This window comes from Erythrolamprus reginae, chromosome 11 (genome assembly GCF_031021105.1).
Source record: "Erythrolamprus reginae isolate rEryReg1 chromosome 11, rEryReg1.hap1, whole genome shotgun sequence".
NCBI lineage: Eukaryota > Metazoa > Chordata > Lepidosauria > Squamata > Dipsadidae > Erythrolamprus > Erythrolamprus reginae.
The window spans coordinates 8,223,993-8,241,039 of record NC_091960.1 but is presented as its reverse complement, the minus strand read 5'-3'; the positions used below and the strand labels follow the sequence as shown (position 1 = coordinate 8,241,039).

General features: G+C 44.2%; 1 protein-coding gene across 2 annotated transcripts in view; it reads left to right on the top strand.

Annotated features, from left to right (window-relative positions):
* The window catches only part of VSIG10L (V-set and immunoglobulin domain containing 10 like), a 48,657-nt gene extending 31,902 nt beyond the window's left edge, over positions 1-16,755 (top strand). For both annotated transcript variants that reach the window (XM_070764085.1, XM_070764084.1), the window contains 7 exons: positions 4,049-4,306; positions 5,754-6,029; positions 7,026-7,313; positions 10,568-10,681; positions 11,578-11,636; positions 14,177-14,305; positions 15,195-16,755. In XM_070764085.1, the coding sequence (XP_070620186.1) occupies positions 4,049-4,306; positions 5,754-6,029; positions 7,026-7,313; positions 10,568-10,681; positions 11,578-11,636; positions 14,177-14,305; positions 15,195-15,278 (1,208 nt within the window). In that variant the 3' untranslated portion in view covers positions 15,279-16,755. The remainder of the gene's footprint in view (positions 1-4,048; positions 4,307-5,753; positions 6,030-7,025; positions 7,314-10,567; positions 10,682-11,577; positions 11,637-14,176; positions 14,306-15,194) is intronic.
* Positions 16,756-17,047: the final 292 nt, after the last annotated feature.

Genomic DNA, 17,047 nt, shown 5'->3' with positions numbered 1-17,047 from the left:
CACTGATTACGGTACGGTACCTGTCAGTATGGCACTCACACACACAAACGACGGCACTTATATGGTACAACAGTATACTCCCGCTATTGCAGCTTCCGGCCACCAGAGGAACTACAGTCTACACACTGTAGTGGAGACTGTAATGGCGGTGAGACAGCAGCAGACTGTGTCTGCTGTACTGGACGGTACAAAGCGATGGAAGGGGCCAGCAGGGGACACCACGTTATTACGGTACCGCTATGAACAGCTTTGAATGGTACCGTATGTTTTTCCACCATACTGTATGTAAACTTGACTACGCCTTATTTTCGGGGGGTGCCTTATATTAGCAAATTCTGCAAAACCTCTGACATGCCTTACTTTCGGGGTACGTCTTATTTTGGGGAAGCAGGGTACGACCACAATTGAGCCCCAGTGCTTTGCCCAGCCCTCTCTAAGTAGTTTACAGAGTCAGCCTATTACCCCCCAACAATCTGGGTCCCCATTTTACCCATCTCGAAAGGATGGAAGGCTGAGTCAACCTTGAGCCTGGTGAGATTTGCAGTCATCCCGGAGTCAGCAGAAGTAGCCTGCAGTACCGCATTCTAACCACTGCGCCACCGTGGCAAAGACCTATGGACATTAAGTCCAGCATTGCAAACTAGGTGGATCCCTGTTCAAAGTGACCATTTTCATAGATTTTCCCCCAACTTCTGATCCAGCTGAGCTGCACTATACTACTGTCATTGGAACAGAAAAGTGGCCCAGAACCAATGAAGGGCTCCAAATTTTTTTTTACTATCACACTGTGGGTGTGGCTTATTTTGTAGGTGTGGCTTGCCAGCCATGTGACCGGGCGGTGGCTTAAAGGTCATGTGGCTGGCTTAAAGGTGGCCAACTTGATGTCATTCACGTCAAGGGTTAGGGTTAGGGTGCCTGGCCTCTCCTCGCCTCAATGAGATACAATTTCCCTATCTGTTTACTATTACTGAACATCCAAAATATACTACTTAATTCTATGTCTATATGCCATATGTGTACATACATATTACACACAGGCACACAAAAATATACACTATCTACTATATAAACCGTATGCGTATGTACACATGCACGCACAGCTAAAATTATACACATTCAACCTCATTTACTGCAATAAGGAAAACATACCCAGAGCCCAGAAGGGAAAAGAATAAAATTAAAAAATCAAAATTTTTCTACTGGTACTACGTACCTGTCCGTACCTGTAGTAGCCCATCACTGCCCAGAACTCAAAATGACACTGCTATGAATTACCATCCTGAAATGGATTTTGAATTGGGGTGATTGCGGATGTGCTTTGGAACTTAAACGCGGTCCGTTGTTAAGAACAATGTCCTTGCACTTTTCTGTAAGACGTTGAGTTGGTTGGACCGGTAGGAAAGATTGGAAATGCTGACTGTGAGTAAGAGCGAGGTTTGGGGAAGAGAAAAGTTAAGTGGCGATTGAGTTACAGGAAAGAAAGTGCGAGTTTCAAGAAATGAACCTGCTCAGCTGTTCTTTTTAATCTGCGCTGGAGAGTGTGAAGAATTCCAGCCAAAGTGCCCTCCGCGGTCCTTCCTGGTTAACTTAGCGCAGTGATTTTCAACCTTTTTTGAGCTGCGGCACAGTTTTTACATTTACAAAATCCTGGGGCACACCACCAAGCAAAATGACACTCTAAGGCAGTATATATTATACATATTATCCCCCCCCCTTGTGTGTTTGTATACACACTCTTGAACCATTTCCAAAAACAGGTGAGGGCTGGGGTTCTTTTCTCTCTTATTCTTTGGGTGCTTTTTATCATATGCTTTAAATCAAGAGTCACTTCTCTCTCTCTTTTGTTTCTCTCTCTTTCCTCTCCTTCTCTGCCTCAATCATTTTCTCATTTCTCTTTTTTTCTCCCCTTTTTTCTCTCATTTCTCTCTCACTCTCCTTCTCTCTCTTTCCTTCTTTCTCTCTTTCTCTCCTTATTTCTCTCTTTCTCTCTTGCTTTCTTTCTCTCACACACTCTCGCTTTCTTTCTCTCTCTTGCTTTCTTTCTTTCTCTCTCTCCCCCTTCTCTCTCTGGCTTTCTCTTTCTCTCTCTTTCTTTTTCTCTCTCTCTTTCTTTCTTTATCTCTCTCTCTCTTGCTTTCTTTCTTTCTCTCTCTCTCGCTCTTGCTTTCTTTCTCTTTCTCTCTACCCTCTTGTGGCACACCTTACCATGTTCCACGGCACACTAGTGTGCCGCGGCACCCTGGTTGAAGAACACTGACTTAGCATTTGCAACTCGCTCTGTCTTTCATCTTGGAACACTAGATTTGTTATATATTGTGTTACTGTTGTTGTGAGCCGCCCCGAGTCTACGGAGAGGGGCGGCATACAAATCTAATTAATAATAATAATAATAATAATAATAATAATAATAATAATAATAAACACTACAATCCGTTTCCTCTCCAAGGACTCGGGGCGGCTCACAGCATATATAAAAGACATAATAATACAATTGATCCGATTAGTATAATTAAAAATCTTTTAAAAATTCTAACTTTAAAACCAGTATAAGGCTGCTACCAGTACAATAGAGGGCAGTGCACCGGTAGCACACAATGCACTGTGCATGCAGCTTCCGTTCTCTTGCGTGCACACGTCGCCGGCATGTGCCCCAGCGATATTTTATTTATTTATTTTTATTTATTCCATTTTTTAATGCCGCCCTTCTGATTGCGTATTGCATTAGGGTTGTTAGTTGTATTTTAAATTATTAGATTTGTGCTACATGCCTATGTTTGTATCTATTCTGTGAGCTGCCCCGAGTCTTCGGAGAAACGAAACGAAAATACAGTGGTACCTCTACTTGAGAACTTTTCTAGATAAGAGCCGGGTGTTCAATTTTTTTGCCTCTTCTCAAGAACCATTTTCTACTTAAGAACCCAAGCCCGGAAAAATTTCCCAGGAAATTTGAGAGCGGCACGAAGGCCTGGCCAGTTTCCTGCCATTCCCCTTTTAATCCCAGCCATCTCGGGCTTTTCTGGGCTGCCAGAGGAGCCTTTCAGTGGTGCTTAAGGAGGTTTTGGCAGTCCAGAGCGAACAAAGCATTTTCCTTTCTTTGGAAAGGGAATAAACCTCTGCCAGCACCCAGAGAAAAGAAACACTCCCTTCACTCTGGGCAGCCCAGAGTGAAGGGAGCATTTTCCTTTCTCCGGCCACTTCCTCAGAGTCCCTCTTATTTTTTTTTAAAGCCTTATAGTTTTGGATTCTTCCTTTGGCAGTGACTGTCCTCCTCCTCTTCTTCCTCCTCCTCCTCCCACCCAAATTCCGAGCTTTTATTTCTTTCTTAATAGGTTTGCACGCATTATTTGCTTTTACATTGATTCCTATGGGAAAAAATTGCTTCTACCTACAAACTTTTCCACTTAAGAACCTGATCACGGAACGAATTAAGTTCTTAAGGTCCAAGCCCTACATGGCAATGGACCAGAGTACCTCCGGAACCGCCTGCTACCGCACGAATCCCAGCGACCGATAAGGTCCCACAGAGTTGGCCTTCTCCGGGTCCCGTCGACTAAACAATGTCGGTCGGCGGGCCCCAGGGGAAGAGCCTTCTCTGTGGCGGCCCCGGCCCTCTGGAAGCAACTCCCCCCGGAGATTAGAACTGCCCCCACCCTCCCTGTCTTTCGTAAACTACTCAAGACTCATTTATACCGCCAGGCATGGGGGAGTTGAGATAGCTCTTCCCCCTAGGACATTACAAGTTATGCATGGTATGTTTGTGTGTATGTTTGGTTTTATAATAGGGGTTTTTAGTTGTTTTTTATTATTGGATTGTACATGTTGTGTTTATTATTGTTGTTAGCCGCCCCGAGTTTGCGGAGAGGGGTGGCATACAAATCCAATAAATAATAATAATAATAATAATAATAATAATAATTATTATTATTATTATTATTATTATTATTATTATACAGTATTCTGAGTCGAGAAAAGTGCATGAATGATTACTCATCCTATTCTTTCTTTCTTTCTTTCTTTTTTCTCTTTCTTTTTGGTTTCTCCTCTCCAGAAGCTCCTTGGGGAGCCCCTCGTTGTTCCGTGACTTCGGCGCGAAATAATTCTGCCTTACTTTTCACCTGCTCCTGGGGTGGAGCTTCGCCCCCTCCTACTCTCACTCTCCAGGGACTCCCCGTGACCACGACGGAAGTTGGTGCCTCTGAATTGCAGAGCCTGCTGGTGCCCCCCTTGCTTGCTGGGATCAATGGCACCAAAGTCACTTGTCTGGGTCATCATTTAACTGGGCAAGCCAACTGCACCATGATTCCAGGTGAGATGAAGAAAACAGCCGAGTTGTCGTGAACTGTCTAAAATGGTTCTTGGTTGTATCTGCTGCGTACTTCTCAGAGACCAATTAGATCACACAGAGTTGGCCTCCTCTGAGCAGGTTGGCGGGCCTGCAAGGGAGGGCCTTCTCTGTGGCTGCCCTGGCCCTTTGGAACCAACTGCCTCCTGTTTTCCGTAATATTCCCACCCTACTGGCCTTCTGAAAGGCCCGGAAGACCTGACTCTGCCAGCAGGCCTGGGGGCCATGAACATAACATCTACTCACTGAATTTATTTTATTTTATTTATTATTAGAGTTGAAAGGGACCTTGCAGGTCATCAAGTCCAACCCCCTGCTCAAGCAGGAAACCCTACACCACCCCAACCAGATGGCAGGGCAATTGTCTTTTGAATGTGTCAAGGGATGTGTCACCATCAGAAAGTTCTTCCTTATTTCCAGGTGGAATCTCTCCTTGGTCAGTTTCCATCTGTTGCTCCTGGTCTGGCCCTCTGTTGCCCTGGAAAATAGTGTGACCCCCTTCTCTCTGTGGCAACCCCTCAAATATCTGTATACTGCTATCATGTCCCCTCGGACCCTCCTTTTCGCTAAACTATCCATGCCCAGTTCCAGCAAAAAACCCAAAAATAAGATGGTGGTACATGCACAGTGGTACAACACTTAATGATTGTCATAGGGTTCAAATAAGCAACGAAGAAACAATTAATATTAATGAAAATCTTAAGGATAGATAGATAGATAGATAGATAGATAGATAGATAGATAGATAGATAGATAGATAGATAGATAGATAGATGATAATGGATGGATGGATGGATGGATAGATAGATAGATAGATAGATAGATAGATAATAGATGGATGGATGGATGGATGGATGGATGGATAGATAGATAGATAGATAGATAGATAGATGATAATGGATAGGTAGATAGATAGATAGATAGATAGATAGATAGATAGATAGATAGATAGATAGATAGATGATAATGGATAGATAGGTAGGTAGGTAGGTAGGTATATAGATAGATAGACAGACAGACAGACAGACAGAGATTTTAAAAAAAGTGAGCCCCTGATTTGAGGAAATTAGAGGTTTAATGCCCCATGCATCTGAAATAATTAGTCCTTCATCCTGACCTAATTCAAAAATTTGCAGTTATGAAGATCAGAAGGACAGATCCTCACATTTGTTGGCCTGAAAAACCTTGGAAGAAAATAAAGGCAAAAGAAGCAAGGGCAATGATAAAATACAAAATTCCATGAAACAAACATTTCCATAAAACAAACCCAACGTCCCATTCCTCACATTTTCACATTTGAGCTGGCCTGCTAGGTGCTGCTGATGCAATAAATCAGCCACACCTATCACAATTCAAAGTTTGCGAAGACTGTGTCTTTTTCCACCCGTCTCTTTCTCTTCTCTTTCTCCAGAAGCCCCCTCAGGAGTGACATTGTCATTCCAGGCATCTAGTGACCCCAGAGGGCTGGTGACTATGCAGCTGCATTGCCAAGGCACCTTCAATCCTGTGGAAATTGAATGGTTTAGAGATAAGCGCTCGCTGATTCCTGCCGGAAGCCATTATCAGCTCAGTCCTGATAAAATGCATCTCACCATCTGGAATTTCACTGCTCCCCAGGATCTGGGAGATTACAGCGCCATCTGCTCCAATCCACTGGGATCTCAGCGATCTAACCTCACTATTGTCGGTGAGCTATGCCTATGCAAGGAGAGATAATGCTAGATAGAGCGGTACCTCTACCTACAAATGCCTCTACTTACGGACTTTTCTAGATAAGAACCGGGTGTTCAAGATATTTTTTTTGCCTCTTCTCAAAAACCGTTTTCCACTTACAAACCTGAGCTTCCGAAACTGTAACCAGAAAAGGCAGGGAGAAGCCTCTGTGGGGCCTCTCTAGGAATCTCCTGGGAGGAAACAGGGCCAGAAAAGGTGGGGAGAAGCCTCTCTAGGAATCTCCTGGGAGGAAACAGGGCTGGAAAAAGCAGGGAGAAGCCTCCGTGGGGCTTCTCTAGGTATCTCCTGGGAGGAAACAGGGCTGGAAAAGGCAGGAAGAAGCCTCCGTGGGGCCTCTCTAGGAATCTCCTGGGAGGAAACAGGGCCGGAAAAGGTGAGGAGAAGCCTCTCTAGGAATCTCCTGGGAGGAAACAAAGCCGGAAAAGGTATGGAGAAACCTCCGTGGGGCCTCTCTAGGAATCTCTTGGGAGGAAACAGGGCCGGAAAAGCCAGGAAAAAGCCTCCATGGGGCCTCTCTAGGAATCTCCTGGGAGGAAACAGGGCTGGAGAAGGTGAGAAGAAACCTCTGTGGGGCTGTTCTAGGAATCTCCTGGGAAGAAATAGGACCTCCAACCTCCCTGTGGTTTCCCCAATCGCATGCATTATTTGCTTTTACATTGATTCCTATTGGAAAAAATGCTTCTTCTTACAAACTTTTCCACAAGGACCTGGTCACGGAACGAATTAAGTTCGTAAGTAGAGGTACCACACTGTACAGTTATGGGCTGTGCTGCCTCTTATCCGACTGTTCCCTTGGCAACATTCCTTCATCCTTCTCCCAAGGTCATTCCCAATACATCATGCATTTTGTAAACCAATACACAATAGGTTTTAATTTGGGGAAGGTCTAATTGCTTACGTTTCATATCTATGTAAAAAAAAAACCCAAGGAGTTTGCTTCTTTTCACAGGTCCCTCGATCTCTGACTGGACTTTGTCAAGTGGACCCCATCCAGGCACTGCCTTGCTGACTTGGACCGTCCCGAGTGGGTCAGCGGTGACCAGTTTTGTCATATGGATGCAAGGTCCAAAGCCACAGCGTTCTGCGGAGGAATGGAGTACGGTGGAAAAACTAGGCGCAACCAACCGATCCACGACTGTCGTAGGTTTGCAGCCCCAAACGGCTTATGCGTTCCGGATAGTGCCTTATCTGGGATCCCAAGCTGGGAACGCCACTGAAATTTACACCCTCCACCCAGGTAGGTAACTCAGATTTAGTAGCCGCAGGTTTTGTGGGTGGTTTTGGAAATATATTACCAAACCACAATAGGATGTACTATATTTGGGTCGCCACAATGCAAAGAGGATGTTGAAACTCTAGAAAAAATGCAGAGAAGAGCAACAAAGATGATTAGGGGATTGGAGGCTAAAACATAGGAAGAACAGTTGCAGGAATTGCAATACCTAGTTTAATGAAAAGCAGGAACAGGGGAGACATGATAGCAGTGTTCCAGTATCTCAGGGGTTGCCACAAAGAAGAAGGAGTCCACCTATTCTCCAAAGCACTTGAGAGTAGGACAAGAAGCAATGGGTGGAAACTAAACAAGGAGAGAAGCAACTTAGAACTAAGGAAAAATTTCCTGACAGTCAGAACGGTTGATCAGTGGAACAGCTTGCCTCCAGAAGTTATGAATGCTCCAACACTGGAAGTTTTTAAGCAGATGTTGGATAACCATCATTCTGAAGTAGTGTAGGGTTTCCTGCCTAAGCAGGGGGTTGGACTAGAAGACCTCCGAGGTCCCTTCCCACTCTGTTGTTGTTGTTGATGTTGTTGCTGTTATTGTATTTATTATGTGGTGGCCAAGTGCTAACTTCAGAAGAAAAGGATTTAGGGGTAGTGATTTCTGACAGTCTCAAAATGGGTGAACAGTGCAGTCAGGCGGTAGGGAAAGCAAGTAGGATGCTTGGCTGCATAGCTAGAGGTATAACAAGCAGGAAGAGGGAGATTATGATCCCGCTATATAGAATGCTGGTGAGACCACATTTGGAATACTGTGTCCAGTTCTGGAGACCTCAGCTACAAAAAGATATTGACAAAATTGAATGGGTCCAAAGACGGGCTACAAGAATGGTGGAAGGTCTTAAGCATAAAACGTATCAGGAAAGACTTCATGAACTCAATCTGTAGAGTCTGGAGGACAGAAGGGAAAGGGGGGACATGATCGAAACATTTAAACATGTTAAAGGGTTAAATAAGGTCCAGGAGGGAAGTGTTTTTAATAGGAAAGTAAACACAAGAACAAGGGGACACAATCTGAAGTTAGTTGGGGGAAAGATCAAAAGCAACGTGAGAAAATATTATTTTACTGAAAGAGTAGTAGATCCTTGGAACAAACTTCCAGCAGACGTGGTAGATAAATCCACAGTAACTGAATTTAAACATGCCTGGGATAAACATATATCCATCCTAAGATAAAATACAGGAAATAGTATAAGGGCAGACTAGATGGACCATGAGGTCTTTATCTGCCGACAATCTTCTATGTTTCTATGTTTCTATGTTTCACGATGATCCCATTCATATATAATAGAAAGGATATATTTCTTAATGTGATGACATCACCGAGAGTAACGACAATTGCAGTACTGCGGTTACATTAGTAAACTCAGCAAACTTTGATAAGTATTGAACAAATCCGCAGCTTTGATTCATTATGATGTTGCTAAAATCCAATAAAGCCAATTCAGTATAAGGACAATGCTTGCTGTGTACTTTAAACTCTTTTACAGTAATCATCAAAGTATGATTGAAGGAGGTCTGTGTTTCTCTGTGCCGCCAAAAAACAAAATCTTTAGGAAAAAAAATAACTTACTGGGATTCTGGCCTATTATAAAACTAACCATGGATTTAAAAACTCAGAATCTAACTTCACTTTTAGCATGACCTTTGGCTTAAACTACTGGCTCAAATTTGAATATTTCAGCTTTCCATTTAAAAAAATAAATAAAAATTTATTAGTTTTCAAATCTTTCCTTTAAATTAATTAATGCAATAATTCTTTGAGCAATTCTACATATTTCCATTTTTGTTTATCCAGGATAGTATTTGCACACTTTTGGAAAAACCCAGAAATAACTGTAGAAAGTAAAATAATTAATAAAATTTACGAATGTCCCAAAATGGACAGATTTACAATAGAACTATGGGGCCAAAAAGATTCCAATTATTTTAATATATGGGAACAATGGTATCAATGGATTGAACTTAGAAAAAAAGGTGATAGATTAAAAAAGTATCATAATATGTAAATAAAAGGTGTTTGTAAAAATGACGAATGAAATAAGAATATGTGGAATGCGTGAATGGATAAACAAATCTGAATATTTCTACTTTTAACAGTTTCTAGAATGTTTTGAAAATCTAGCACAGCGTTTCTCAATATTAATAACTTTAAGATATGTGGACTTCAACTTAATGGGAGGGGGGGATTTTGGGTGTTTAAGACCAGATACCTTAAAATTGCTCAGATGGAGAAACACTGATTTAGGATTTCGAGGAAGCGTGACATGGACAAGACTACTGGATCTGAAATATTTCTGAGTGAATCAATTCTTGGAATGGTGGCTCTAAGTCAGTGGTTCTCAACCTAGGGGTCGGGACCCCTTTGGGGGTCGAACGACCATTTCACAGGGGTTGCCTAGACCCTGGGAAAAGACAAATTTCCCATAGTGTTAGGAACTTCTCCGGGTCCCGTCGACTAAACAATGTCGTTTGGCGGGACCCAGGAGAAGAGCCTTCTCTGTGGCGGCCCCAACCCTCTGGAACCAGCTCCCCCCAGATATCAGAGTTGCCCCCACCCTCCTTGCCTTTCGCAAACTCCTTAAAACCCACCTCTGTCATCAGGCATGGGGGAATTGAAATTTTCCCTTCCCCCTAGGCTTATAGAATTTATACATGGTATGCTTGTATGTATGAGTGGTTCTTTAAATTGGGGTTTTTAAGATTATTTTTAATATTAGATTTGTTTACATTGTCTTTTTTATTGTTGTTAGCCGCCCTGAGTCTTCGGAGAGGGGCGGCATACAAATCTAATAAATAATAATAATAATAATAATAATAATAATAATAATAACAACAACAACAACAACAACTAAAGCTTTTATTCTGGCGCCTGGGAACATATTTTTACAATCCGACCAATCAGGCGTTGACAGTGGGGGTGTCCCTCTGACCCTCCTGCCAATCAGCTTAAAGCTCTGTTGGGAGAATTGGTGCTAGACTTATGGTTGGGGGTCACCACAACAAGAGGAACTGTATTAAGGGGTCGCGGCATTGAAAAGGTCAAGAGCCACTGCTCTAAGTGGTTCAACATTAAGGTCCAAAATTAAGAAAGGCAGCAGGAACGGAGGTGGATTCAAATCTTGCACCATGAACATGAAATTTAGAAGCTATTACAAAATAACAACGCTTAAAACTCCACGTGAGTTTAAATCTGGATTCTCTCTCTTTCAGAATCGTATCTGAGTGGCGGGGCCATTGCTGGGATTGTGATTGGCTGCATTTTTGGGTTGCTTCTGATCATTGTGCTCCTGTGCTTGGTGGTCTGTCTGGTTTGCCGTCGGAAAGGTGAGCTGGGCCCCAGGCCAGTCAGGAATAAAGTTGAATTCACTGATAATCGGAGTTCAATCAGTTAGGAAACCATTGGCCATTATCATCCTTCTATATCAGGGGGCTACATCATGGTTGCGGTTGGAACTTGAGGGTTGGATGGGTGGCAGGGAGGCAGCTCGATGTCACTCATGTCCGGGAGCATTTGTGGTGGCCAAGTGCTAAAGCAAATCTTCATTCAGACCCTCCCTCACTCTCATTAGAATCTCCTTCCTTCCTTCCTTCCTTCCTTCCTTCCTTCATTCATTCATTCATTCATTCATTCTTCCTCTCCTTTCCTTTCCTTTTCCTTCCTTCCCTTTCCTTCCTTTCCTTTTCCTTCCTTCCTCCCTCCCTCTTTCCTTTCCTTGCTCCTTTCCTTCCTTTCCCTCCCTCCCATCCTTTCTCCTTTCCTTTCCTTTTCCTTTCCTCCCTCCCTCCATTCCTTTCTCCTTTCATTTCCTTTTCCTTTCCTTCCTCCTTCCTTCCCTTCCCTCCCTTCCCTCCCTCCCTCCCTCCCTCCCCTCCCTCCCTCCCTTCCTTCCTTTCTCCTTCCCTTCCCTTCCTTTCTCCTTTCCTTTCCTTCCCTTCCCTTGCCTCCCTCCCTCCCTCTCTCCCTTCCTTCCTTCCTTCCTTCCTTCCTTCCTCCTTTCCTTTCCATTCCATTCCATTCCATTTCTTTCAATCAGGTGATCACGGAGATGCTGCAAATGGTTGTAAGTGTAAAAACAGCCATAAGTAACGTTCCGAAGTGTCACTAAACAAACTGGTTGTAAGTCGAGGGTTTTAATTCCCAGTGCCCAAAATTGAAAGAGGAAACGGCTCGTTCTCCCTGCAAAGTCCAAGTGACCTTTTGTCTGCCTTACTCCTTGTAGCAAAGAAGAAAGCGCCACCAACACCACCCGAGAATCAACACCACTATCTGTCACGCCAGGTGAGATCAAAAGCGAAGGGAGCATAATGAGAGACTGGGGGCAATCTGGAAAAAAAAATATGGCAGATTGTTGCTCGGTGAAACTCACTGGGAAATTCCCATTTATAACTGCTCGGCAGAAAGAGACTGTTGATCATAGCAGTCAGGGGGAATTGGGTCTCCGAGTACAGAGTTTGCAGTGAATATTTGCCCAGGAAAGAAAAGGAAAAGGACTACCCCTACATAAAACCCCCATTCCCACAATGTCATTACAGTGGTACCTCATGATACGAACCCTTCGTCTTACGAACAACCCGAGATACGAACCCGGGGTTCAGAAATTTTTTGCCTCTTCTTACGAACTTTTTCCTTCTTACGAACCTGCTGCTGCCGCCGCCGAGAAGCCCCACCGCCCGGCTGTCGCTTTTTGAAACAGCCGGGGGGCTTCCCAGCGTCCTCCTGAACCCGAACGCCAAACCCGAACTTCCGGGTTTGGCATTCGGGAGGCCGCCGAGAAGCCCCCTGGCTGTTTCAAAAGATGACAGCCGGGCGGCGGGGCTTCTCGGCGGCAGCGGCAGTGGGTTCGTAAGAAGGAAAAAGTTCATAAGAAGAGGCAAAAAATTTCTGAACCCCGGGTTCGTATCTTGGGTTGTTCGGAAGTTTGGCAAAAGTTCGGGTTCGGGAGGCCGCTGAGAAGCCCCGCCGCCCGGCTGTCACCTTTTAAAACAGCCAGGGGGCTTCTCGGCATCCTCCTGAATGCCGAACCCGGAAGTTCGGGTTTGGCGTTCGGGTTCAGGAGGATGCTGAGAAGTCCCCCGGCTGTTTCAAAAGGTGACAGCCAGGCGGGGGCGTTTTTTTGCGGGTTCTTTTTTCATTGCACGGATTAATTGATCTTACATTGTTTCCTATGGGAAACAATGTTTAGTCTTACAAACTTTTCATCTTACGAACCTCCCCCGGGAACCAATTAGGTTCGTAAGATGAGGTATTACTGTAGTTAGTCCCTACCATATTTTTCAGAGTATAAAACGCACCTTAGTTTTGGGGCAGGAAAATAGGGGGGGGAAAGCTTCCTACCAGTAGTGATGGGCTAACCGAACCCACACAATTCGAGTCCGTACCGAATTTTGCAGTGTTCGGTATGCCGAACACGAACCTGAAATTTTTTCAAACTTTGGGCAAAGTTCAGGGTCATGTTCGGCGTTCAGAGCTTTGACGTCACCGGCAGGTTGCTAAGGACGCCAAGGTGATCACTTCCTGGATTCCATGGAATCCAGGAAGTGATCACCTTGGCGTCCTTAGCAACCTGCCGGTGACGTCAAAGCTTCGCCCCCGGAATCTCTTCATGGGAAGGATGCCCCGTTTGGATTTGGGTTCGGTTTGGGTTAGGCCAAATTTTGCGTAAAGTTCGTCCGAACTTGCCGAACCCGAGCACCGTTGGGTTTGCCTATCACTACCTGCCAGGTATTCATCTGACTAGCATCCTTATTTTATTCCCTCATTTTATTCCCTGGTTAGGGCTGGGGAAAAAAATTATTCAGAGCAAATAGCAATGAGAACAAGCCTGCAAAGACTTAGGGCTGGAAAAAAACTTATTTGGAGTAGCAATGAAAAAATCCTGCAAGCCGGGAAGATCGTTAGCACCTCGTTAGGGCTGGAAAAAATATTTTGTCAGAGGGAGTAGCAATGAAAACAAGCCTGCAAAGTCTTAGGGCTGGAAAAAAACTTATTTGGAGTAACAATGAAAAAATGCTGCAAGCACCGTTAGCACCTGGTTAGGGCTGAAAAAAATACTTCTTCAGAGGGAGTAGCAATAAAAACAAGCCTGCAAGCTGGGAAGAGCGAGGAAATTGTTAGCCTCTTGTTGGGTTGCTGGGAAAAAAAGTTTAGAAAAAAGCTACATTCAGAGTATAAGATGCACCCAAATTTTCAGTTTCTTTTGAGGGGGGGCTTCTTATACCCCCCCAATATGCTAATTTTAAAAAGTTTCCTTAGTGCTGGTTGTGGCAGTACAAGTAGGCCTTGATTTATGACCAGAATGGACTCCAAAATTTGTTTCTAAGCGAGACATTCGTTCAGTGAATTTTGACCCTTTTTGCACCTTTTCTTGTCAAGAGTTGTTAAGTCGGCTGTTACATTACGGCAGTGTTTGCCAAGCTTGGCAACTTGAAGATATCTGGACTTCAACTCCCAGAATTCCCCAGCCAGCATTTGCTGGCTGGGGAATTCTGGGAGTTGAAGTCCAGATATCTTCAAGTTGCCAAGCTTGGCAAACACTGCATTACAGAAGCAAAAAAACCCACCAAAAATTGGTGAAGTTTAACATGCGAGATTTCGCTTCCTGTACATGCACCGAAGCCAAATCTCACGCCGGCACATGCGTGCACGTGACAAGGACGCAGAGATGTTTGCACATCTCCGTTTTTTCAACCGGGATTGAGTACAGGACCTTCCATGCAGCAGCCCCCTACTGAAGTCAATCCAATCTCCTAGGTGCAAAGAGACTTGGATATTCAAAGCCTCTCTAGGCATTGTCCCTATGCTTCCTTTCAATGTTTTAGTTTCCAAACGGGAAGAAAATTGAGCCCGGTGACTCTTGGGATAATCCACGATGGTCATCAGGAGAATCAGACATCTACGCCATCACCTACGAGGAGCATCTGCGCAAAAATCTCAGCCCACCAACTTTGGTAGGTCATCTTATTTATTTATAGAAGCAGAGAAGATTGACGGCAGAAAAAGACCTCCTGGTCCATCTAGTCTGCCCTGATGCTATTCCCTGTATTTTATCTTAGGATGCGTCTACGTTTATCCCAGGCATGTTTAAATTCAGTTCCTGTGGATTTACCAGCCACGTCTGCTGGAAGTTTGTTCCAGGCATCTACTACTCTTTCAGTCAAATAATATTTTCTCACATTGCTTCTGATCTTTCCCCTAACTAACCTCAGATGGTGCCCCCTTGTTCTTGTGTTCACTTTTCTATTAAAAACACTTCCCTCCTGAACCTTATTTAACCCTTTCAATGACTGTGGATTTACCAGCCACGTCTGCTGGAAGTTTGTTCCAGGCATCTACTACTCTTTCAGTCAAATAATATTTTCTCACGTTGCTTCTGATCTTTCCCCCAACTAACCTCAGATGGTGCCCCCTTGTTCTTGTGTTCACTTTCCTATTAAAAACACTTCTCTCCTGAACCTTATTTAACTCTTTAACATATTTAAATGTTTAAATGTTGTTTGTTTGTTTGTTTGTTTATTCATTCATTCATTCATTCATCAATTAATTCCTTCCTTCATTCGTTCACCCACTCACTCATTCACTCAGTCATCCATTCATTCATTCATTTGATTTCCATGCCGCCCTTTTCCTGAGACTCAGGGCGGCTTACAGAAAAAATAATAATACAGAAACATGTTAGAAATCGAGATTAAAATGCAATAGGGCTGGGGCCACCACAGAGAAGTCTCTTCCCCTAGGCCAGTGATGGCGAACCTTTTTTTCCCTTGGTTTGGTTTCTCTCTCCAGCCCAAGCAGTTTGCTAATGATGCTGTTGTTTCTCTTTTTCCCGGTTCCACCCAGCCTATCGGTATCAAGGAAGGTACTTTCTCTTCGCCGACTGTTCAACCTGGCAAGAAGATGGTGCGAAATGCTACCCAGGTTTGAACTGGTCTAGAAGATCACACCCAACCAGACCGGATGGCTAAAATGGGACTTGTGAAGAGGACACCCAGCTGGGTACGGCCACTGAAATGAGATTTGTGAAGATAACATCCAGTTGGTTGGCTGAAATGGAAACTTGTGAAGATCGCAAGTTTACAGTCACTAAAATGGAGTTGGAGAAGATGACACCCAACTGGTTTTGGTCACCAAAATAGGACTTGTGAAGAACACACCCAGGCGGTTATGGCCACTAAAATGGAACTTGTGAAGATGACACCCAGGCGGTCATAATCATTGAGATGGGATGCTGGGATCCTGAAATGGATTTTGTGCCTTCTTCTCTTAGAAACCGACAGATGGATCTCGTCAATGTGAGATGTGAACTTCAACATTCTTGGCTGGAAATCTCAGCCGTCTAGGTAACAGCCAGCAACCTTTAGTCCTCTAAGATGTTCTATTTTGCATCCTCAAAATTTAGACAATTATGTTTTGGAGATTTCCGGTGCAGTTTTTTTGGAACAGAGCACAGTGTAATGCAACCTGGTTTGCTGGCCTCTTTTAGAGAGCTGCTTGAATGGATGGTATGTTCAAATCCCTAAAGCTGGCTTTGCAGCCAAGGACAACGGACAATGTAAACGAGACCGTAGATCTTACAGAGGAAGTGCTCGGATACAGTGGGCAGGTAGGGAAGGATCTGGCTGCAGTTGGATTGAGATGTTGCTCGCTTTTCCAAAGCCATTTTGATCCCACGAAGCTGCTTATATTCTGAGGCTGCAAAGACCTGCCAAAGCTCTCCGTTCTGTTATCAAAAGCACAGCATTGATGTCTGGCCCAGTTTCTCTCTTGGAACCCACTCAAGATCCCTACCCGGCTTGGTAGGTTTGAAGTGGGCGGCGAGCTTGGTCTTCAAGGCGTCCCAAGTCACGGAGTTTGACGGCAACGGGTCTGTCAGAGTCTGGGCAAGATCGTATATTTCTGAGCTGCAATAATTCAGGAAAATGGCTCTCTTCCTGTCGCTGTCGGCGTCCTTCATGCCCGCAGCTTCTAGGAAGATGTCGAATTTTGATATGTAGTTGTCCCAAGTGGTCTTCTCTGGGTCGAAGAAGTCAGGAGCATTTCCGACAGGCAGGTTGTCCATGGTGGAGATCGTAGGTTCGACCGTCCGACGTCGCCAGTGAAAAGTCTGAGACAGCTCGTTCTTTAAACGGTTCCTTTATTAGCTCAGCTCTATTCGGAAAGTGACTTCAGCCAGGAACGCGTCTGGCTTTTACACAGCACCAGATGCTCCTTTTATACTTTTTAACTTCCCGCCGAAACCCAACTGTCAGCGTCTTAGCCAATCAGAGGCGTCTAACAAAATTCAACTATTTACATTGCTTTATACATACTCAACAATCTCCTTCTTGGATACCAGGGGGAAACGACAGTGTTTTTAGAACAAGGAAAGATCTATCTTCCTGGTTTTTTAAAAAAAAAAAAATTTAAATTGAAGATGGGAGTCCGTCCTTCAATTCTAAGATCAGTATTTCTCAACCTTGGTCACTTTAAGCGGTGTGGACTTCAACTCCCAGAATTCCCCCGCCAGCACAGCACAGCACATCTGGGTAGGGAATTCTGGGAATTGAAGTCCACTCTGCTAAAAAGGACCAAGGTTGAGAAATACTGCTGGTCGGAGACAGGGATAGGCAAAGTTGGCTCTTCTATGACATGTGGACTTCAACTCCCAGAATTCCTGAGCTAGCATGATTGGCTAGGAATTGTGGGAGTTGAAG